At 46.2% G+C, this 23,537-nt stretch overlaps 1 protein-coding gene across 8 annotated transcripts in view; it reads left to right on the top strand.

Annotated features, from left to right (window-relative positions):
• The first annotated feature begins 522 nt into the window (after nt 1-522).
• Nucleotides 523-23,537, top strand: part of LOC110503021 (solute carrier family 38 member 10) — a 51,581-nt gene continuing 28,566 nt past the window's right edge. For 4 of the 8 annotated variants that reach the window (XM_036960712.2, XM_036960713.2, XM_090217472.1 and 1 more), the window contains exons 1-7: nt 523-674; nt 975-1,270; nt 1,598-1,761; nt 6,999-7,092; nt 8,865-9,008; nt 10,186-10,310; nt 21,040-21,142. In XM_036960712.2, coding sequence (XP_036816607.2) covers nt 1,175-1,270; nt 1,598-1,761; nt 6,999-7,092; nt 8,865-9,008; nt 10,186-10,310; nt 21,040-21,142 — 726 coding nt within the window. In that variant the 5' untranslated portion in view covers nt 523-674; nt 975-1,174. Of the gene's footprint in view, nt 675-974; nt 1,271-1,597; nt 1,762-6,998; nt 7,093-8,864; nt 9,009-10,185; nt 10,311-13,897; nt 14,023-21,039; nt 21,143-23,537 lie in introns of all 8 variants that reach the window. The other 4 variants (XM_090217476.1, XM_090217477.1, XM_090217475.1 and 1 more) reach the window with 3 other exon arrangements.

Consider the following 23,537-nt stretch of genomic DNA (forward strand, 5'->3'; position numbering starts at 1 on the left):
CCCAATCCTAACCGTAACATTAGGAAGAAACACACAAAATTTACCTCGAATCCGCGTCTAGGGAACCTAGTAGAAACCTCTTTCAGAGTCAGGATTCTATTGCTCTGATTCCAGCTCCCACATCAACCATTCCTGTTTTCCCGTCCTCCTGGAATCTCTAAGGGATTTAGAAAAACAGAACATCATGGATGTCATCTGTATGTTTGTCGCTTTCACTTAATTTGGGACGAGTTGTGGCTGTGTGTTTGTGATGATAACAAAGTCTCTTACTGTAGGCCTATTCAATCTCTGCCTGCACTTTGTAAATAGAAAGTAATTATGAAAAATGGCTACACCATGATCATGTGACAAATTTGTAATTTCTCAGATGTTATACACTAACTGAAAAATGCCAGACAGTCATTCGTAACATGAACCTGGAGTTTTTTGTTCAAGTTGTCACGGCTGCTTAATTAAAGGCAATTAATGTATTGCATCTTGGGACACTACCCTTTTGAAATGCAGTAACACGGCTGGCCACTAGAGGGCACCCAAGCCTTCCAAATGCATCACGAGACACAGTTGTTATACTTTGATTGTTGTATTGCCAGGAGTTGTCGAGCGAGATTCATACTTCCTGGTCAAGCGTTCAGGAAAAAGTGATTTTCGAAGCTTTTGTAGTCGTCTGTTTCATGGTAAATATATAAAATGTTATGTGATGGATATACATTTATAACGCTATTTTCCAACACAGTGGATCAAAGTAGAATAATCACCGATGATAACATAGCTAATACGATAGCTACGTACGGTTAACCAGTTTTTGTAACAACAGTTCGATTTCCTTTCAGTTGTCAAACTGTCCTTTTAAACGCACATGCACCATGCAGATGAACGTACTTTATTTAATCGAAATGTCTCATACATATTTTAGCTGAATGATCTAGTTTGCCTGATCGGTAGATGCAGTGATGTTTTGTTGTTGTTTCTCCAAGTTCGCTAGCCTACAAGCGTCACGTCACAAACACTTGAGGGATACATTTTGGGAAAGCAAACCAGTCACCGGATTCAACTACTGTCATCATCGCAACTTGGACCAGATAACGGCCGCCACTGCTAGCGATTTCCTGTTCTCAACGTAGCTAGCTAGTTCGGTGAACGGTTTTGGGTGGTGAAAAACATCGAACCGTGCAAAATGACTGTGGCGGCTTCAAACTGGGGTTTGATCACGAACGTGGTCAACAGCATCGTTGGAGTGAGCGTGCTGACCATGCCTTTCTGTTTCAAACAGGTACCGCTATCTCACACCGGCCAAACGAGTATTCCTATAGCAGATCTAGTTTTTTATACAGTGTGTATAACTAATTTGTGAACTCACGATAACCTACTGGTGTGACATATGACAGTGAAGAAGGCATTATATGTTCCGTGTTTACCTTTCCACGCATCCTAACAGGTGTAATATACAGGCTGTGGATCCATTTTCTTTCTTATGTTAACGCCTTTGTATTGAATTGCCCCTTTAGTCCCTCGTCATGCACCTGTCAATATGAAATGTGTATGACAGATTGCCTTATTTGCTGAGTTTTGACATCTCCCTCTCTCTGTTTCTCTCTAGTGTGGGATAGTGCTGGGGACTCTGTTGCTGTTCTTCTGTTCGTGGATGACCCACAAGTCATGTATGTTTCTGGTCTACACGGCCAGCAGCACCAAACGCAGGACCTATGCTGGCCTAGCGTTCCATGCCTACGGTAAACCAGGAAAAACACTGGTGGAGACCAGGTAGGTGTCCTTTCCTTTGAGAGCCAATGCTTTTGCAGTTAGGGCTGTCCCTGAATACAAACAGACAGACAGTTAGGGCTGTCCCTGAATACAAACAGACAGACAGTTAGGGCTGTCCCTGAATACAAACAGACAGACAGTTAGGGCTGTCCCTGAATACAAACAGACAGACAGTTAGGGCTGTCCCTGAATACAAACAGACAGACAGTTAGGGCTGTCCCTGAATACAAACAGACAGACAGTTAGGGCTGTCCCTGAATACAAACAGACAGACAGTTAGGGCTGTCCCTGAATACAAACAGACAGACAGTTAGGGCTGTCCCTGAATACAAACAGACAGACAGTTAGGGCTGTCCCTGAATACAAACAGACAGACAGTTAGGGCTGTCCCTGAATACAAACAGACAGACAGTTAGGGCTGTCCCTGAATACAAACAGACAGACAGTTAGGGCTGTCCCTGAATACAAACAGACAGACAGTTAGGGCTGTCCCTGAATACAAACAGACAGATAGTTAGGGCTGTCCCTGAATACAAACAGACAGACAGTTAGGGCTGTCCCTGAATACAAACAGACAGACAGTTAGGGCTGTCCCTGAATACAAACAGACAGACAGTTAGGGCTGTCCCTGAATACAAACAGACAGACAGTTAGGGCTGTCCCTGAATACAAACAGACAGACAGTTAGGGCTGTCCCTGAATACAAACAGACAGACAGTTAGGGCTGTCCCTGAATACAAACAGACAGACAATTAGGGCTGTCCCTGAATACAAACAGACAGACAGTTAGGGCTGTCCCTGAATACAAACAGACAGACAGTTAGGGCTGTCCCTGAATACAAACAGACAGACAGTTAGGGCTGTCCCTGAATACAAACAGACAGACAGTTAGGGCTGTCCCTGAATACAAACAGACAGACAGTTAGGGCTGTCCCTGAATACAAACAGACAGACAGTTAGGGCTTTCCCTGAATACAAACAGACAGACAGTTAGGGCTGTCCCTGAATACAAACAGACAGACAGTTAGGGCTGTCCCTTAATAAAAACAGACAGACAGTTAGGGCTGTCCCTGAATACAAACAGACAGACAAGAGTTGTCTGTTCTTTTGACATATTTAAACGTGTATTTTCCATATTGACACATCCAATGTGTTTTATTCAAATCAAAATCAATTCAACTATATTCACTGAGCTTGTCTGATGTGTTAAGCACCTGGTTTGATTAAATCATTAAGACACAAATGACTAGAGGCCGACCAGCAAATGATTTGATTGTGCCGGACCTCAGACTTGCTGTGCTGTGTATTCTTTTTTTTAAAGACAGCGAGTGACTGACTAGCACCCGTTGTCTCTCTCCTCACTGCTGCAGCGACCACCACAGAACATCAACAGTGTTTATAGTGTTGTCTCTCTCTCTCTCCTCCCTGCTGCAGTGACCACCACAGAACATCAACAGTGTTTATAGTGTTGTCTCTCTCTCTCTCCTCTCTGCTGCAGCGACCACCACAGAACATCAGCAGTGTTTATAGTGTTGTCTCTCTCTCCTCTCTGCTGCAGTGACCATCACAGAACATCAGTGTTTATAGTGTTGTCTCTCTCTCCTCTCTGCTGCAGTGACCACCACAGAACATCAACAGTGTTTATAGTGTTGTCTCTCTCTCCTCTCTGCTGCAGTGACCACCACAGAACATCAACAGTGTTTATAGTGTTGTCTCTCTCTCCTCCCTGCTGCAGTGACCACCACAGAACATCAACAGTGTTTATAGTGTTGTCTCTCTCTCTCTCCTCCCTGCTGCAGTGACCATCACAGAACATCAACAGTGTTTATAGTGTTGTCTCTCTCTCCTCCCTGCTGCAGTGACCATCACAGAACATCAACAGTGTTTATAGTGTTGTCTCTCTCTCCTCTCTGCTGCAGCGACCACCACAGAACATCAACAGTGTTTATAGTGTTGTCTCTCTCTCTCTCCTCCCTGCTGCAGTGACCACCACAGAACATCAACAGTGTTTATAGTGTTGTCTCTCTCTCCTCCCTGCTGCAGTGACCATCACAGAACATCAACAGTGTTTATAGTGTTGTCTCTCTCTCCTCCCTGCTGCAGTGACCATCACAGAACATCAACAGTGTTTATAGTGTTGTCTCTCTCTCCTCCCTGCTGCAGTGACCACCACAGAACATCAACAGTGTTTATAGTGTTGTCTCTCTCTCCTCCCTGCTGCAGTGACCATCACAGAACATCAACAGTGTTTATAGTGTTGTCTCTCTCTCCTCCCTGCTGCAGTGACCATCACAGAACATCAACAGTGTTTATAGTGTTGTCTCTCTCTCCTCTCTGCTGCAGTGACCACCACAGAACATCAACAGTGTTTATAGTGTTGTCTCTCTCTCCTCCCTGCTGCAGTGACCATCACAGAACATCAACAGTGTTTATAGTGTTGTCTCTCTCTCCTCTCTGCTGCAGTGACCACCACATAACATCAACAGTGTTTATAGTGTTGTCTCTCTCTCCTCCCTGCTGCAGTGACCATCACAGAACATCAACAGTGTTTATAGTGTTGTCTCTCTCTCCTCTCTGCTGCAGTGACCACCACATAACATCAACAGTGTTTATAGTGTTGTCTCTCTCTCCTCTCTGCTGCAGTGACCACCACATAACATCAACAGTGTTTATAGTGTTGTCTCTCTCTCCTCCCTGCTGCAGTGACCATCACAGAACATCAACAGTGTTTATAGTGTTGTCTCTCTCTCCTCTCTGCTGCAGCGACCACCACAGAACATCAACAGTGTTTATAGTGTTGTCTCTCTCTCCTCTCTGCTGCAGCGACCACCACAGAACATCAACAGTGTTTATAGTGTTGTCTCTCTCTCCTCTCTGCTGCAGCGACCACCACATAACATCAACAGTGTTTATAGTGTTGTCTCTCTCCTCTCTGCTGCAGCGACCACCACAGAACATCAGCAGTGTTTATAGTGTTGTCTCTCTCTCCTCTCTGCTGCAGTGACCATCACAGAACATCAGTGTTTATAGTGTTGTCTCTCTCTCCTCTCTGCTGCAGTGACCACCACATAACATCAACAGTGTTTATAGTGTTGTCTCTCTCTCCTCTCTGCTGCAGCGACCACCACAGAACATCAAGTGTTTATAGTGTTGTCTCTCTCTCCTCTCTGCTGCAGCGACCACCACAGAACATCAATAGTGTTTATAGTGTTGTCTCTCTCTCCTCCCTGCTGCAGCGACCACCACAGAACATCAACAGACACTCTAATGTTCTTGTCCTCTTGCTCAGTTGTGCATCGGGGCCTCCCACTCTTTCTATTCTGGTTAGAGCCAGTTTGTGTTGTTCTGTGAAGGGAGTATTACACAGCGTTGTAAGAGATCTTCAGTTAGTTGGCAATTTCTCGCATGGAATAGCCTTCATTTCTCAGAGCAGGAATAGACAGACGAGTTTCAGAAGAAAGGTCTTTGTTTCTGGCCATTTTGAGCCAATAATCAAACCCAAAAATGCTGATGCGCCAGATACTCAACTAGTCTAAAGAAAGCCAGTTTTATTGCTTCTTTAATCAGCTGTGCTAACATAATTGCAAAAGTGTTTTCTAAAAATCAATTAGCCTTTTTAAAATGATAAATTTGGATTAGCTAACACAACGTTCCATTGGAACGCAGGAGAGATGGTTGCTGATAATGGGCCTCTGTACACCTGTACGTCAATTTCTAAGTGACCCCAATCTTTTGAACAGTTGTGTGTGTGTAATATATATTATATTTATATATTATATGTATTGCTACTGCTCGACAAAATGAATCTAATCCTGGATTGCAATTGCAACACCTGGAGAAAACCTGTCTCCATCCCTATGGTGAAGCATGGTGGTGGCAGCATCGTGTTGTGGGGATGGTTTTCAGTGGCAGGGACTGGGAGACTAGTCAGGATTGAGGGAAAGATGAATGGCGCAAAGTACAGAGGGATCCTTGAGAAAAACCTGCTCCAGAGTGCTCAGGACCTCAGACTGGGGTGAAGGTTCACCTTTCAACAAGACAACGACCTAAGCACACAGCCAAGACAACGCAGGAGTGGCTTCGGGACAAGTCTCTGAACATCCTTGAATGGCCCAGCCAGAACCCGGACTTGAACCCGATCGAACATCTCTGGAGATACCTGAAAATATCTGTGCAGCAACGCTCCCAATCCAACCTGACAGAGATTGAGAGGATCCGCAGAGAAGAATGGGAGAAACTCCCCAAATACAGGTGTGCCAAGCTTGTGGCGTCATACCCAAGAAGACTCAAGGCTGTAATCGCTGCCAAAGGTGCTTCAACAAAGTACTGAGTAAAGGGTCTGAATACTCATGTAAATGTGATATTTCAGGGCCTCCCAAGTGACGCAGGGGTCTAAGACACTGCATCGCAGTGCTAGTTGTGCCACTAGAGATCCTTGTTCGAATGCAGGCTCTGTCACAGCCGGCAGCGACTGGGAACCCATTGGGGTGGTGCCCAATTGGCCAAGCGTCGTCCGGTTAGGGGAGGGTTTGGCCAGCAGGGATGTTCCTGTGTCATCGCACACTAGCGACTACTGTGGCGGGTCGGGCGCAATGCACGCTGACATGGTCGCCAGGTTTCCGTTGTTTCCTCTGACACATTGGTGCGGCTAGCTTCCGGGTTAAGCGTTGTGTCAAGAAGAAGTGCGGCTAGCTTCCGGGTTAAGCGAGCGTTGTGTCAAGAAGAAGTGCGGCTAGCTTCCGGGTTAAGCGAGCGTTGTGTCAAGAAGAAGTGTGGCTAGCTTCCGGGTTAAGCGAGTGTTGTGTCAAGAAGAAGTGCGGCTCGGCTGGGTCGTGTTTCGGAGGACACACGGTTCTTGACCTTCGCCTCTCCTGAGTCCATACGGGTTGCAGCGATGAGACAGGACTTTAACTACCAATTGGATACCGCGAAATTGGGGGGAAAAAGTTCATATTTCATTTTTTTTATATATATATATATATTTGCAAAAATGTATAAAAACCTGTCATTGTGGGGTATTGTGTGTAGATTGATTACATGTTTTCCTTCCCCCTCATCAATTTTAGAATAAGGCTGTAACGTAACAAAAGGTGGAAAACATTGAGGGGTCTGAATACTTCCTGAATGCACTGTATATCTTGTGTCTTTAGAGCCTCGCTATTGTCTAAATGTCGCTCTCACTTCGTCCCCTCTCTCTCCTGGTCTCTCTTTCTGTCTTTCTCTCTTTCTCTCTACAGTATGATAGGTCTGATGTTGGGGACCTGTATTGCCTTCTATGTCGTCATCGCTGACCTGGGCTCTAATTTCTTTGCCCAGTTGTTGGGCCTACCGGTAGGAGTCATGAGTTTTGAGTTACAGAATACAATCAGAGAATAGAACCAGAGAATATAATTCCTTTTTCCGTAACCTAGTTTACATATGAACAGCACATCATAAATCACCTGCATATAGACAAATTAGAATGTCATCATAAACAATACATAAACATTCATAAATGCTCTGATTGGATGTACACTCTCAGAACTGACCGTGTGATATGATTGGTCTGATTCGTTTCCTGTCCCACCCTCCCAGGGCTGCGTTCAGCACCAAAAAATGTATTTGTTCAATTAAACGGAAACGGTGCTGTACTTAACTACCAGTTGAAAAACTGGGAGGTTGTAGGTTGGGGAACGCTGCAATTTACATACTTCACTCATTACTTTAAGCCATGCCCGGCCATCACCCAGCCACGCCCAGCCATCACCCAGCCATCACCCAGCCATCACCCAGCCACGCCCGGCCATCACCCAGCCACGCCCAGCCATCACCCAGCCACGCCCAGCCATCACCCAGCCACGCCCAGCCATCACCCAGCCACGCCCAGCCATCACCCAGCCACGCCCGGCCACGCCCAGCCATCACCCAGCCTCGCCCGCCATCACCCAGCCACGCCCAGCCATCGCCCAGCCATCGCCCGGCCACACCCCGCCATCACCCAGCCTCGCCCGGCCACACCCCGCCATCACCCAGCCACGCCCGGCCACACCCCGCCATCACCCAGCCACGCCCGGCCACACCCCGCCATCACCCAGCCACGCCCGGCCACACCCCGCCATCACCCAGCCACGCCCGGCCACACCCCGCCATCACCCAGCCACGCCCGGCCACACCCCGCCATCACCCAGCCACGCCCGGCCACACCCCGCCATCACCCAGCCACGCCCAGCCACACCCCGCCATCACCCAGCCACACCCCGCCATCGCCAAGCCACACCCCGCCATCACCCAGCCTCGCCCAGCCACACCCGCCATCACCCAGCCACGCCCAGCCACACCCCGCCATCACCCAGCCACGCCCAGCCACACCCCGCCATCACCCAGCCTCGCCCGGCCACACCCCGCCATCACCCAGCCACGCCCGGCCACACCCCGCCATCACCCAGCCACGCCCGGCCACACCCCGCCATCACCCAGCCACGCCCGGCCACACCCCGCCATCACCCAGCCACGCCCGGCCACACCCCGCCATCACCCAGCCACGCCCGGCCACACCCCGCCATCACCCAGCCACGCCCAGCCACACCCCGCCATCACCCAGCCACACCCCGCCATCGCCAAGCCACACCCTGCCATCACCCAGCCTCGCCCAGCCACACCCGCCATCACCCAGCCACGCCCAGCCACACCCCGCCATCACCCAGCCACGCCCAGCCACACCCCGCCATGCCCAGCCACACCCCGCCATCACCCAGCCACGCCCAGCCACACCCTGCCATCACCCAGTCACACCCCGCCATCACCCAGCCACGCCCAGCCACACCCCGCCATCACCCAGCCACGCCCTGCCATCACCCAGCCACGCCAAGCCACACCCCGCCATCACCCAGCCACGCCCAGCCACACCCCCCCATCACCAATGCACACCCAACAAAAGGAGCAATAATACCTCAAAGTCTATTCAAGAATGTACAAGAGGTTTTGGGGAAACGTGTCATTCAGTACAAACCGTTCCACAACGTAGCAAACATTCAATTGAACATTTCCATGTACTGTTGCTGATTGGTTTGAACTGACTGTATGTGTGATAGGATTGGTTAGAGCTTGTGTCCCGCCCTCTGCAGGTGACATTTGGTTTCCGTGTGCTGCTGCTGATGGCGGTGTCTCTGTTCATCGTGCTGCCTCTCAGTCTGCTGAGGAACATGATGTCATCTATCCAGTCCTTCTCTGCCATGGCCCTCATGTTCTACACGTTCTTCATGTTCACGGTGAGACCAAAACCACAGCGGGGAACGGGTAGGGGTACAGGACTGCCTGGTGTAAAAGAGAGTCCTGTTCAGATGGGGTAAATGTTCAGAGTTTTACTTACAGAAATGTAACTCAATAGCTGACTCATTGTTTCTAATACCAAGTTTGATGATATGTTACCTTTCTTGTCCTGTTTCACACTGACAGAATAAGGGATGTGGACAGTGTGACTCCCTTGCCTTTTCTTTGACCCCATTGTGAAATGAATTGAGGTTGGGAGTGTTATTGTTGTTAATCTTGTTGTCGATGTCTATTTCTGTAGTGTTTGCACTGCTTACACAGTTAGCCTTTAGTACTGCTACTGTAGTATAGTATAGCCTCGTAGTGCTATCATGTGCTCTGCCCCAACCTCCTGTAGTAAAACCATGACATCTCTACTGAACACCACTGTGAGTTGAGGTACTGTGGTGTCTGGGATTAGAACCAGACCCAGTCTTGGCCCCGACCACCGCCCACCCTGGTCCAGACCACTAACCCTCTAACTGTGATGTATCTTCCTTCCTCTCCTCCTTCCTTCTCTCTCTCACTGTTGTTCCTGACTCTCTCCCTTCCTTGCCGACACCTCCTTTCCAATTCTCTCTACCTTCCTCTCTGTGACTGTTTCTCTCTACCTTCCTCTCTGTGACTGTTTCTCTCTACCTTCCTCTCTGTGACTGTTTCTCTCTACCTTCCTCTCTGTGACTGTTTCTCTCTACCTTCCTCTCTGTGACTGTTTCTCTCTACCTTCCTCTCTGTGACTGTTTCTCTCTACCTTCCTCTCTGTGACTGTTTCTCTCTACCTTCCTCTCTGCGACTGTTTCTCTCTACCTTCCTCTCTGCGACTGTTTCTCTCTACCTTCCTCTCTGCGACTGTTTCTCTCTCTACCTTCCTCTCTGCGACTGTTTCTCTCTACCTTCCACACTGCGACTGTTTCTCTCTACCTTCCACACTGCGACTGTTTCTCTCTACCTTCCACACTGCGACTGTTTCTCTCTACCTTCCACACTGCGACTGTTTCTCTCTACCTTCCACACTGCGACTGTTTCTCTCTACCTTCCACACTGCGACTGTTTCTCTCTACCTTCCACACTGCGACTGTTTCTCTCTACCTTCCTCTCTTATGTTGCTGCTGACTGCTGTCTGGCTGGCTGCTGTAGATAGTCATGTCTTCTCTGCGTTACGGCCTGATCTCAGGCTCCTGGTTCGAGCATGTTCATCTGTGGCGGGTCAGGGGCGTCATACAGTGCCTGCCCATTATCGCCACCACCTTCTGCTGTCACCCGTAAGTAACCATGGAAAGGACCCTTGAACCCCGACCTGGGGGAAGCTATCAACTCCAACGCTAAGGGGAAGAAATTCAACTCTCCCCCACTAATAGCCTCCTCCCTCTTAATCTCCAGTCCTCGCATTCCCATTTCCTGTCCCCTCTTCAAAGTTACTCTTTAGGTTGTTTGTGTTTCTGGTGTCTGGTTGGGAAGCAATGGGGTTTACAGTTGTTGCTCAACCTCTGCCCCACTCAACTACCATCTTCTGATGTGGAGGATGCTCTTGGAGCTCTCTCTCTCTGGTCCTCTGGAGCTCAATATGGGAAGCAGATACACACCGTAAATGCCCCTCAGAAATACATACAGTGGGGCAAAATAGTTTTTAGTCAGCCACCAATTGTGCAAGTTCTCCCACTTAAAATGATGAGGCCTGTAATTTTCATCATAGGTACACTTTACTATGACAGACAAAATGAGAGAAAAAAATCTAGAAAATCACATTGTAGGATTTTTATTGAATTTATTTGCAAATTATGGTGGAAAATAATAATTTGGTCACCTACAAACAAGCAAGATTTCTGGCTCTCACAGACCTGTAACTTATTCTTTAAGAGGCTCCTCTGTCCTCCACTCATTACCTGTATTAATGGCACCTGTTTGAACTTGTTATCAGTATAAAAGACACCTGTCCACAAACTCCACTATGGCCAAGACCAAAGACCTGTCAAAGGACACCAGAAACAAAATTGTAGACCTGCACCAGGCTGGGAAGACTGAATCTGCAATAGGTAAGCAGCTTGGTTTGAAGAAATCAACTGTGGGAGCAATTATTAGGAAATGGAAGACATACAAGACCACTGATAATCTCCCTCGATCTGGGGCTCCACACAAGATCTCACCCCGTGGGGTCAAAATGATCACAAGAACGGTGAGCAAATATCCCAGAACCACACGGGGGGACCTAGTGAATGACCTGCAGAGAGCTGGGACCAAAGTTACAAAGCCTACCATCAGTAACACACTACGCCGCCAGGAACTCAAATCCTGCAGTGACAGACGGGTCCCCCTGCTTAAGCCAGTACATGTCCAGGCCCGTCTGAAGTTTGCTAGAGAGCATTTGGATGATCCAAAAGAAGATTGGGAGAATGTCATATGGTCAGATGAAACCAAAATATAACTTTTTGGTAAAAACTCAACTCGTGTTTGGAGGACAAAGAATACGGAGTTGCATCCAAAGAACACCATACCTACTGTGAAGCATGGGGGTGGAAACATCATGCTTTGGGGGCTGTTTTTTTGCAAAGGGACCAGGACAACTGATCCGTGTAAAGGAAAGAATGAATGGGGCCATTTTGCGTGAAAACATCCTTCCATCAGCAAGGGCATTGAAGATGAAACGTGGCTGGGTCTTTCAGCATGACAATGATCCCAAACACACCGCCCGGGCAACGAAGGAGTGGCTTCGTAAGAAGCATTTCAAGGTCCTGGAGTGGCCTAGCCAGTCTCCAGATCTCAACCCCGTAGAAAATCTTTGGAGGGAGTTGAAAGTCTGTGTTGTCTAACAACTGCCCCAAAACATCACTGCTCTAGAGGAGATCTGTATGGAGGAATGGGCCAAAATACCAGCAACAGTGTTTGATAACCTTGTGAAGAATTACAGAAAACGTTTGACCTCTGTCATTGCCAAAAAAGGGTACATAACAAAGTATTGAGAAACTTTTGTTATTGACCAAATACTTATTTTCCACCATAATTTGCAAATAAATTCATTAAAAATCCTACAATGTGATTTTCTGGATTTTTTTCTCATTTTGTCTGTCATAGTTGAAGTGTACCTATGATGAAAATTACAGGCCTCTCTCATCTTTTTAAGTGGGAGAACTTGCACAATTGGTGGCTGACTAAATACTTTTTTGCCCCACTGTATTTCATTTCTTGATCAGTCTTAACATTCTGCGTTATAGTTTTTAGGGCTGCACAATATGGGCAAAAAAATCCAATTGTGATTTGGGTAAACCGTTGGAATCATATAAATAGAATGATCATTCTAATTTTCTGGTTGGAATACGGTTTGGCATGACAGCGAATGGAAAAAGTAAGGGAGGAGATGTTTGTGACAGAGTAGGAACCGAATGGTTGGTCAGTGTTTCCCATGTGACCCTTATTAGATGTATATACACTGAGTGTACAAAACATTATGCTCTTTTCATGACAGACTGACCAGGTGAATCCAGGTGAAAGCTATGGTCCCTTATTGATGTCACTTGTTAAATCCACTTCAACCAGTGTAGATGAGTCTGGTTAAAGAAGGATTTTAAAGCCTTGAGACATGTATGTGTGCCATTCAGAGGGTGAATGGGCAAGACAAAATATGAATGTGCCTTTGAATGGGGTATGGTAGTAGGTGTCAGGCACACCGGTTTGTGTCAAGAACTGCAACGCTGCTGTGTTTTTCACGCTCAACAGTTTCCCATGTGTATCAAGAATGGTCCACCATCCAAAGGACATCCAGCCAACTTGACAACTGAGGGAAGCATTGGAGTCAACACTGGCCAACTCAACATTAGGGAGATGGTCTTAATGTATACTCCGTGTACATGACATTCAGACAAAGATTTTAGAATGTTCTTCTCCTTTTCCTATCTGATGAAGAAGCTGTTGCACAAACAATGCTGCTATATTCCACCACTGCTATCGGCCTGTAGTAGGGTAATCTTGCTAGCAAACTTTTCCACTATCTCAGTGGATTTAGCATCATTTTTTTTACCTTTATTTAACTTGGCAAGTCAGTTAAGAAAAAAAACGTATTTACACTGGGCCAAATGCGCACCGCCCTATGGGACTCCCAATCACGGCCGGATGTGATACAGCCTGGATTCGAACCAGGGACTGTGTGCCTCTTGCACTGAGATGCAGTGCCTTAGACCGCTGCGCCACTCGGGAGGTCAAGCATTAGGGACGAACATAAATTCTTTAGTTATATTTGCAGATTGCTAAGACCAACTAACTAGTGCTTTTCAAAGGGCAAGTTACCCAAACAAACAGTATAATATAGAAAATTTGTATTTATATTAAGAAGCGAAGTGGAAAGCTGCATCGTTCTTGTTTGGAACAATCTGTTGACTGCATTCTGTTGTTGGTCAATGCATGCGAAGTGAATCTGGAGCACAAGGCACTTCCTGCTTGAGTGACAGCGAGAGAACTCTGTCAACTGGAGCAATAAATCAAAGTAAAGAGAAACGGGTGTTACAGATGGCTGTTTGGTAATATCGCAGCCTCTTGTCATATGGATATTGCGCATGTCAATCCCAATTTAAAATGAAAAGAATCGTGCAGCCCGCACTAGCTGGGCATTGGGCTTGTGTAAATCTCGAACAGGTCAGAGACGATGATTCTGATATCGTCACAGCATTATTAGAGCAGGAGCAAAATAGTTTTTATCAGCATTCTGTCTGTTTTTATTTTGTTCAAATTTATTTTCTCCAGTTCCTCCCCTTTTCATTCTTTCACTCATGATCAGACAGGCCCTCAGCTTCTCTCCTCCTCCTCCTCCTCTTTTGGTTCATGCCGTAACTCCCCCTGCTCTCCTCCCTCCCTCCCTCAGATGGTGCTGTCCTCATTCAAACACGGGCTACTCAGTGGCTTTTGGCTGGGGCGGGTCAGTATGGTGCGCTGGGACGGCATCTTTCGCTGCCTCCCTATCTGTGGCATGGCCTTCGCCTGTCAGTCGTAAGTACCTCCCAGTCCCTCTCCGCCCTTCCAGCTCATTAGTACGAATCGTATCCCGTAGCGTGTATTGTCTCCTGGTCCCTGAAAGGGTGATAGGATAGGGGTTGTGTTCATTAGGCATAAAAATGGGAGACACCGCCTTTTTTCAAATGGAGGGGTACCTACCTACCAATACATCTTAAAAGGTCCTGTTTTGTGCCAATTGAACATGACCTAGGTTGAAGATAATAAAGGTTAGGACAAGTTATGATTCCATGTGGAAGCTTTTTGAGAAATAAAAAGATTCATGGGACCAGCACCGCAGCGAACTACCAGCACCGCAGCGACCTACCAGCACCGCAGCGACCTACCAGCACCGCAGCGACCTACCAGCACCGCAGCGACCTACCAGCACCGCAGCGACCTACCAGCACCGCAGCGACCTACCAGCACCACAGCGACCTACCAGCACCGCAGCGAACTACCAGCACCGCAGCGAACTACCAGAACCCTCTACAAGCATAGCTAAACCAATTGTTGCAAAGTGTTATGGGATATTAGAACAGTGGTTCTTAACCTTGTTGGAGGTACTGAACCCCACCAATTTCATATGCGCATTCCCCGAACCCTTCTTAATTGGAATAATAAAATATGATTTTTAAAAAATTCAAAACATAGGTACATACACTGCCCAGCAACAGTCTCCATGAAGACGCTTCCAATGAGTCATCTGTTTCATAGAAAACGTTCCTATGTTGTCCAGCTGGGAGCGGCCGGTATCATTCATGCCTGACCTTTGACCTCCATGTAGCTGACTGGACTTCAATGAAGCGGCCGTCAACAGGCAGGGATGAGGGAGATTAGAGGAATATACACTGCTCAAAAAAATAAAGGGAACACTAAAATAACACATCCTAGATCTGAATGAAATATTCTTATTAAATACTTCTTTACTTCTTTACTTCTTTACATAGTTGAATGTGCTGACAACAAAATCACACAAATTATCAATGGAAATCAAATTTATCAACCCATGGAGGTCTGGATTTGGAGTCACACTCAAAATTAAAGTGGAAAACCACACTACAGGCTGATCCAACTTTGATGTAATGTCCTTAAAACAAGTCAAAATGAGGCTCAGTAGTGTGTGTTGCCTCCACGTGCCTGTATGACCTCCCTACAACGCCTGGGCATGCTCCTGATGAGGTGGCGGATGGTCTCCTGAGGGATCTCCTCCAGACCTGGACGAAAGCATCCGCAAACTCCTGGACAGTCTGTGGTGCAATGTGGCGTTGGTGGATGGAGCGAGACATGATGTCCCAGATGTGCTCAATTTGTGGCCTGCTGGAGGTCACTTTGCAGCGCTCTAGCAGAGCTCCTCCTTGCACAAAGGCGGAGGTAGCGGTCCTGCTGCTGGGTTGTTGCCCTCCTACGGCCTCCTCCACGTCTCCTGATGTACTGGCCTGTCTCCTGGTAGCGTCTCCATGCTCTGGACACTACGCTGACAGACACAGCAAAGCTTCTTGCCACAATCCTGGATGAGCTGCACTACCTGAGCCACTTGTGTGGGTTGTAGACTCCGTCTCATGCTACCACTAGAGTGAAAGTACCGCCAGCATTCAAAAGTGACCAAAACATCAGCCAGGAAGCATAGGAACTAGGAAGTGGTCTGTGGTTATCACCTGCAGAACCACTCCTTTATTGGGGGTGTCTTGCTAATTGCCTATAATTTCCACCTGTTGTCTATTCCATTTGCACAACAGCATGTGAAATTTATTGTCAATCAGTGTTGCTTCCTAAGTGGACAGTTTGATTTAACACAAGTGTAATTGACTTGGAGTTACATTGCGTTGTTTAAGTGTTCCCTTTATTTTTTTGAGCAGTGTATTTTACTGGTGCACAAAATGAACCGTGCATCAACATCACTGTGTTTAAAGAACAAAATCATAAAAACATGATTTTCTCACAAAAACAAAAACATAATAATGAATATTTACTGCAAATCAGTGTGACTTCTGCTGTTGCCTTTCAGAGACCAGTTCAGAAATGCGCGGCTTCACCTTGGCAAGTGCCACTCTCATGTCATTTTCGCAACAAAGTCTGTTACTTTTCTTCGTTTTTATGTCCAGCATCCTTGAAAAGGATTGCTCGCAAAGATATGTTGTAACAAACGGCATGAAAATCTCCAGAGCTTTCTTAGCAATAACAGGGTACGTTACCATTTGACACCAAAACGTTGAAAGCGTTGAGTTGCTGATGAACCTGGCTCTGCTGAATTTCAATGATTTCATCGAGGTATTCATCATTGACATCTGTTGTCTCAACACTAAACGTGAACGGCTGTCTCACCCATGCTGGATATATCCGTCGAGATACTTTGCAAGCTCATCTAAGGGCGTGGCAATTCTTGCTTCAGTTCCGCTGGTACAGAAATGTCTCCGATTCCAGATACATCTTCGATCTTACTTACACAGTCGTCCAGCAGGGGAAAGTTTGCGAAGTTATCGTTCTCTGTTCGTCGTTTCCATAACGGTAGCTTTTTTTGAAAAACCTTCAGGTTTTCCTCCGCTTCGATGATGTTGACTCCACCGCCCTGCATCTTTTGATTGAGATGATTGAGAGCTGCGAAGATATCAGCCATGTACGCTAAAATGAGAATGAACTCTTGAAGCAATCTGCATGACAATATTGGTGCTCTTGCAAAAACAGGGATAATTCCACACGCACGGCAAAAACACGATTCAGCACCTGTCCCTGGGATAACCACTGAACTTTAGAATGGTACAGAAGTACCTCGAATTCAGAGCCCATTTCTTTACACAGCTCACTGAAGATGCGGTGCCTCAGAGCACTATTTCGCGCACAGTTCACGCATTCCACTACAATTTGTAATACTTCTGCCAGTTTTGGAGGCAAGGTTTTTGTTGCCAACGCATGCCTGTGCAGAATACAATGCGCAACAATGATGTGTGGTGCATCGGCTTTCACTAGCGCACCAAAACTGACTGGAGCTCAGTCCGAACAAACTGCAGAAACCATATCCCACGAAAGATTGTTGTCTTTGAAGAAGTCATCCACAAGTTTCTTCACATCGGCTGCCTTAGTTGTTGTTGTAAGAGGCTTACAAAATAAAAATTCTTCCTTTATCATGTCGTCTTTCACATAGCGCACGAATACAGCAAGCTGGCTTAGATTGGAAACGTCTGTGGTCTCGTCGAGTTGAAGGCTGAATTTTGCCGGGCTTGAAATCAGATCTGCAACTACTTTGCTCATGTCCTCTATTCTGTCGCTGATGGTGTCATTTGAAAGAGGAATTTGGGATAACTTAACTTCAGCCTCTTTTCCCAGCATGATATTCGCCATCTTCAACACAGCTGGTTTTATGAGTGTTTCACCAATGGTGTGTGGTTTGCCCTGCTTTGCGATCAGGTAAGCAACTTCGTACGATGCTGTGAGGATCGGTTTGTTGATGGGTACAAAGCCGAGAACAGGCAGAGTAGCCTTTTCATCGAATCTGTCTCTCTTCACCTTGAATTCAGCGAGCGTTGTGTTCTTGTATTTTCCATCTCCATGCAGCTTAAGGAAGTGTTATCTTAGTTTTACCGGTGCTATACTAGAATTGCTCAACTTGGCATTGCAAATCATGCAGTTAGGACACTGACTCCCATCACGTTCCGTTATACATGTGAATCCATATTGTACATATTGGTCCGACCACTTTCTTTTTTTGCTCGACATAGTAAGTATGAAGGGATTAAAATATTAAGAAAGAAATCACAAGACGTACCATCACGACAGTCACAAGTCGACTACTGAGCACACCAAATTCCCTGCAGCACAGATAGGCCAAGCGATGTAGCGTGATCACCTGCAGCCAATGATGGCCAAGCGGGGCGTGTCATCACGAATCATATGAGTCGAATGTGTGTCTTGACCTCCGCCGAACCCCTGAGACTGACTCACCGAACCCCTGGGGTTCAATCGAAACCAGGTTAAGAACCACTCACTGTATTAGAAGCATAGCTAAACCAATTGTTGCAAAGTGTTATGGGATATTAGAACCCTTTTGTCTTTACCTTTGTCATCTTCAACCTAGAACATGACCAGGATGTAGAGTCTCGAGACAGAACAATAATGGGTAGAATGGACTTGATAGTTCAGGTGGTGATCCATGCTGCACCTAATATGTTGAAATGAGCTTGTGACTGACTGTAACTGTGCTGCTGGCACACAATTTCATTTTAAAAAATGTGCAGACGTTTACTGACACTGGCCATATTCAACGGGTGTTGCACGTTCTTAAATTCATCAGTTATTCTGCTCTCTAGCACACTCAGATGAGAGTCCTCTGAAATTGGAGTAGATAGCCAGAGTAGATAGCCAGAGTGAATTTGCGATTGCACCCCAAGGCTATAGGGGTGGTTAGTTTGCAAGGGGGTGGAGACAGAGTTTTTGGGTGGAGAGTTAGGGGGATGTTTGTAGGGGAGTTTGCTGATTTGCTGTTGCACTTTCACAGCTTCATGCTTAACCAATTGGCTTCTTTATTCCCTGTCCTTCCACCAGTTACTGCTACTTCTGGACACAGTGCTGTAAGTGGATCTGTCTAACAAAGTGCAGAATATTGTTTCGGTATGAATTTCAAGAGCTGCATTCTCGCCCTGGAAAATCTATTTTTTATAACAACGTCATAGTTTGCTGGTTAGTTTGGCTGTTGAAGAGTCGCCTGAATACGAGATGTTGATTGGAGATCTTGAGGAGAAAAGTCTCCCCCCTCTACGGCATAATCCACCCATTCCTCTATCCCTCCCACCATCCATCCCTCCTCCTTCACCTCCATCTGCATGCTCTGTCGCTTCCTCCTCTCTTCTGTCATCGCCGTGGTGCCTGAGCTGCAGAGGGGAAGGGGTGGGGATTCTGGTTGTGGTTAGGGGTGTGTGGGGTTAACTTAGTTTGGGACGCGCACTGGAGGTTTGCATGTATGAAGTGTCTTTTTAAGGAGTTGTATGTGAGTATGGAGGTGCTTGGGAGAGGTGGGGGAGGGTGAGGTAGGTGTTGGATGGGTGAGGCTGACTGGTGCTGGAACGAGGCTTTAATAATTATCTCACCGAGGTAACACTGCTCTCATCTGTGTGTGTGTGTGTGTGTGTGTGTGAGAGCGCGCACACTCGTCCCTGTGTGCATGCACGTGTGGGCCTGTCGCAGTCTGGCGGTGATGAGTGGTATTTGGCAGGGCCCTCTGTTGGCCAATGGAGAGACAGTGAACGGAGCGCTGCTCCAGCCAAACCACTAATCAGACCACTGGACGGCGGCCATCTTACGACACACTGATTTAAACAGCTTTCAACACATATGCTTTTTATGACCTTTATTAAAGCTGTTTACTTTCAGTTACAACATGATTTAACATCATTATTAACCAACAAGACTATAGAGTTATGAAACTGAGCAGTCATAGAATAGACTAACACTAATGAAAATGTCCCTCTGTGATACTGCTGTGGATTCAAACAAAACAAGATAAGCAATATGAAGACAATATGTGTTTAACTCTTCCCATGTGCTTGGGTGCTAGTTTCAGTTATCGCTTTCAATTTTACTAGCAGGAATAGCACAAATAAATGTGTATTGAAAGCTGTTTTACAGACCGTATGAACCAAATGAAAAAACATCCATTGGACTGTTTTACAGACGGTGTAAACGGAATGAAAAACAATGGAATGTGATCTATTGAGAGAATGTACAGGTTTGAGGTCTAGTTCCAGTAAGCTGTTTGATTTGCCCTCGGCTATAAGATGGAATAGTTCCTGAGTTTAAACAGGCGTCAAGGAAAAGCACCGTTGGGACAGTGCTGCACACTCATAAAAACCACAGGAGAGGGAGAGAATGCAGTAGAGACACAGTAACTGTATTCTCTCCCTCCCTCCCTCCCTCTCTCTCACACACACACACACATGCACACACACACACACACACACACACACACACACACACACGAGTAAGTGCAAAAAAGACTGCCAAGAAACTTTCTAATGCTCTAACTCCGGGCTAGCACTAGGTGTAAAGTAGAAGGCCTGTAAGTTCCCCTTTTACAGGCTTGTTTTACAGTGCTGCTGGCCTGTTCTTTTACAGTGCTGCTGGCCTGTTCTTTTACAGTGCTGCTGGCCTGTTCTTTTACAGTGCTGCTGGCCTGTTCTTTTACAGTGCTGCTGGCCTGTTCTTTTACAGTGCTGCTGGCCTGTTCTTTTACAGTGCTGCTGGCCTGTTCTTTTACAGTGCTGCTGGCCTGTTCTTTTACAGTGCTGCTGGCCTGTTCTTTTACAGTGCTGCTCGATGACAGACAGCCCCTTCTCTCTTTGTTTCTCAGAGATAATAACCAGCACTGACATACAGTGCAGTAAAGTGCCCACTCATTCTCACACACACACACACACACACTTGTGTCGCACACACTTGTAATGCACACACGCACAAACTTGTGTCGCACACACACGTCTTTCTCACCCACTCTACCTACCAGATCATGGAAATACAACAGACTTTTTGTGAAATCGGCTGTTCTCTCCATGACATCTGTTTAGCATGTGTTTTATGTGATATGATACAAATGCTGGGGTGTATTCACTAGAAACCAGACTGAACCAAACGGTACAAAACAGGGAGGGACCTACCTAAATTTGTTCAATATAAACTCTAATTTTTGTTGCAAATTATTTGCGTTTTGAGTGCAATCATTGGACAAATGATTTCACCCCTGATCCTCACTTTTCAATCTAATCATCTATAATGACTAGAGATCTGAACTATCAGACAGAATTCACCTTTTTACCCTCATGGTTTGCCTTGTCTGTCTTGTTCTCTGCCTAGAATATTTTAGATTTTGATCAAATGATTATCTTAAGACCCCTGAAACATTTGATAATCCACAAAGTCTTGATGCTTTACTTCTCTAGTAGCCTATAAAGTTTGTCCTGAAACTTGAGCTCTCCGGTCCAGTCTGATGTGGCAGCTGTAGCTTGTGGGCTGGTTGTTTGTTTACAGGCAGGTGTTGCCTACCTACGACAGTCTGGACGAGCCCTCCATCAAACGCATGAGCACCATCTTCACCACCTCCCTCAACGTCGTCACCACCTTCTACATCACGGTGAGTGGTGCACGCTGATGATGTCACTACCTATCCCGATGTCTTCGCTGCATAGTACAGTACATTGTTCTATACTGCACGATGGTTTAGGTGTGTGTTACAGTGCCTTCAGTTAGTATTCATACCCATTGACTTATTCCACATTTTGTTGTTACAGCCTGAATTGAACATTTTTAAAAATTATCGTTGTTTTTTTCACCCATCTACACACACTATCCCACAATGACCAAGTGAAAAGATGTTTTTAGATTTTTTTGCACATTTACTGAAAATGAAAAGCATAAATATCTCATTTCCATAAGAATTCTCACCCCTGAGTCAATACATGTTAGAATCACCTTTGACAAGCGATTACAGCTGTGAGTCTTTCTGGGTAAGTCTCTAAGAGCTTTCCACACCTGGATTGTATTTTTTATTTATTTTTATTTATTTTACCTTTATTTAAACCAGGTAGACAAGTTGAGAACAAGTTCTCATTTACAATTGCGACCTGGCCAAGATAAAGCAGAGCAGTTCGACAGATACAACAACACAGAGTTACACATGGAGTAAAACAAACATACAGTCAATAATAAAGTATAAACAAGTCTATATACAATGTGAGCAAATGAGGTGAGAAGGGAGGTAAAGGCAAAAAAAGGCCTTGGTGGCAAGGTAAATACAATATAGCAAGTAAAACACTGGAATGGTAGTTTTGCAATGGAAGAATGTGCAAAGTAGAAATAAAAATAATGGGGTGCAAAGGAGCAAAATAAATAAATAAATTAAATACAGTTGGGAAAGAGGTAGTTGATAGGGCTAAATTATATGTGGGCTATGTACAGGTGCAGTAATCTGTGAGCTGCTCTGACAGTTGGTGCTTAAAGCTAGTGAGGGAGATAAGTGTTTCCAGTTTCAGAGATTTTTGTAGTTCGTTCCAGTCATTGGCAGCAGAGAACTGGAAAGAGAGACGGCCAAAGAAAGAATTGGTTTTGGGGGTGACTAGAGAGATATACCTGCTGGAGCGTGTGCTACAGGTGGGAGATGCTATGGTGACCAGCGAGCTGAGATAAGGGGGGACTTTACCTAGCAGGGTCTTGTAGATGACATGGAGCCAGTGGGTTTGGCGACGAGTATGAAGCGAGGGCCAGCCAACGAGAGCGTACAGGTCGCAATGGTGGGTAGTATATGGGGCTTTGGTGACAAAACGGATTGCACTGTGATAGACTGCATCCAGTTTGTTGAGTAGGGTATTGGAGGCTATTTTGTAAATTACATCGCCAAAGTCGAGGATTGGTAGGATGGTCAGTTTTACAAGGGTATGTTTGGCAGCATGAGTGAAGGATGCTTTGTTGCGAAATAGGAAGCCAATTCTAGATTTAACTTTGGATTGGAGATGTTTGATATGGGTCTGGAAGGAGAGTTTACAGTCTAACCAGACACCTAAGTATTTGTAGTTGTCCACGTATTCTAAGTCAGAGCCGTCCAGAGTAGTGATGTTGGACAGGCGGGTAGGTGCAGGTAGTGATCAGTTGAAGAGCATGCATTTAGTTTTGCATTTAAGAGCAGTTGGAGGCCACGGAAGGAGAGTTGTATGGCATTGAAGCTTGCCTGGAGGGTTGTTAACACAGTGTCCAAAGAAGGGCCGGAAGTATACAGAATGGTGTCGTCTGCGTAGAGGTGGATCAGAGACTCACCAGCAGCAAGAGCGACCTCATTGATGTATACAGAGAAGAGAGTCGGTCCAAGAATTGAACCCTGTGGCACCCCCATAGAGACTGCCAGAGGTCCGGACAACAGACCCTCAGATTTGACACACTGAACTCTATCAGAGAAGTAGTTGGTGAACCAGGCGAGGCAATCATTTGAGAAACCAAGGCTGTTGAGTCTGCCGATGAGGATGTGGTGATTGACAGAGTCGAAAGCCTTGGCCAGATCAATGAATACGGCTGCACAGTAATGTTTCTTATCGATGGCGGTTAAGATATCGTTTAGGACCTTGAGCGTGGCTGAGGTGCACCCATGACCAGCTCTGAAACCAGATTGCATAGCAGAGAAGGTATGGTGAGATTCAAAATGGTCGGTAATCTGTTTGTTGACTTGGCTTTCGAAGACCTTAGAAAGGCATGGTAGGATAGATATAGGTCTGTAGCAGTTTGGGTCAAGAGTGTCCCCCCCTTTGAAGAGGGGGATGACCGCAGCTGCTGTATAATATGTGCACATTGTTGATCATTGCTAGACAGCCGTTTTCAAGTCTTGCCATCGATTTTTTTTAAGCCAATTTAAGTCAAAACTGTAACTAGGCCACTCAGGAACATTTAATGTCGTCTTGTTAAACAACTCCAGTGCATATTTGTGTTGTAGGTTATTGTTCTGCTGAAAGGTGAATTTGATTCCCAGTGTCTGTTGGAAAGCA

Source organism: Oncorhynchus mykiss, chromosome 23, assembly GCF_057628025.1.
Source record: "Oncorhynchus mykiss isolate SJ-2025 chromosome 23, ASM5762802v1, whole genome shotgun sequence".
Classification (NCBI taxonomy): domain Eukaryota; kingdom Metazoa; phylum Chordata; class Actinopteri; order Salmoniformes; family Salmonidae; genus Oncorhynchus; species Oncorhynchus mykiss.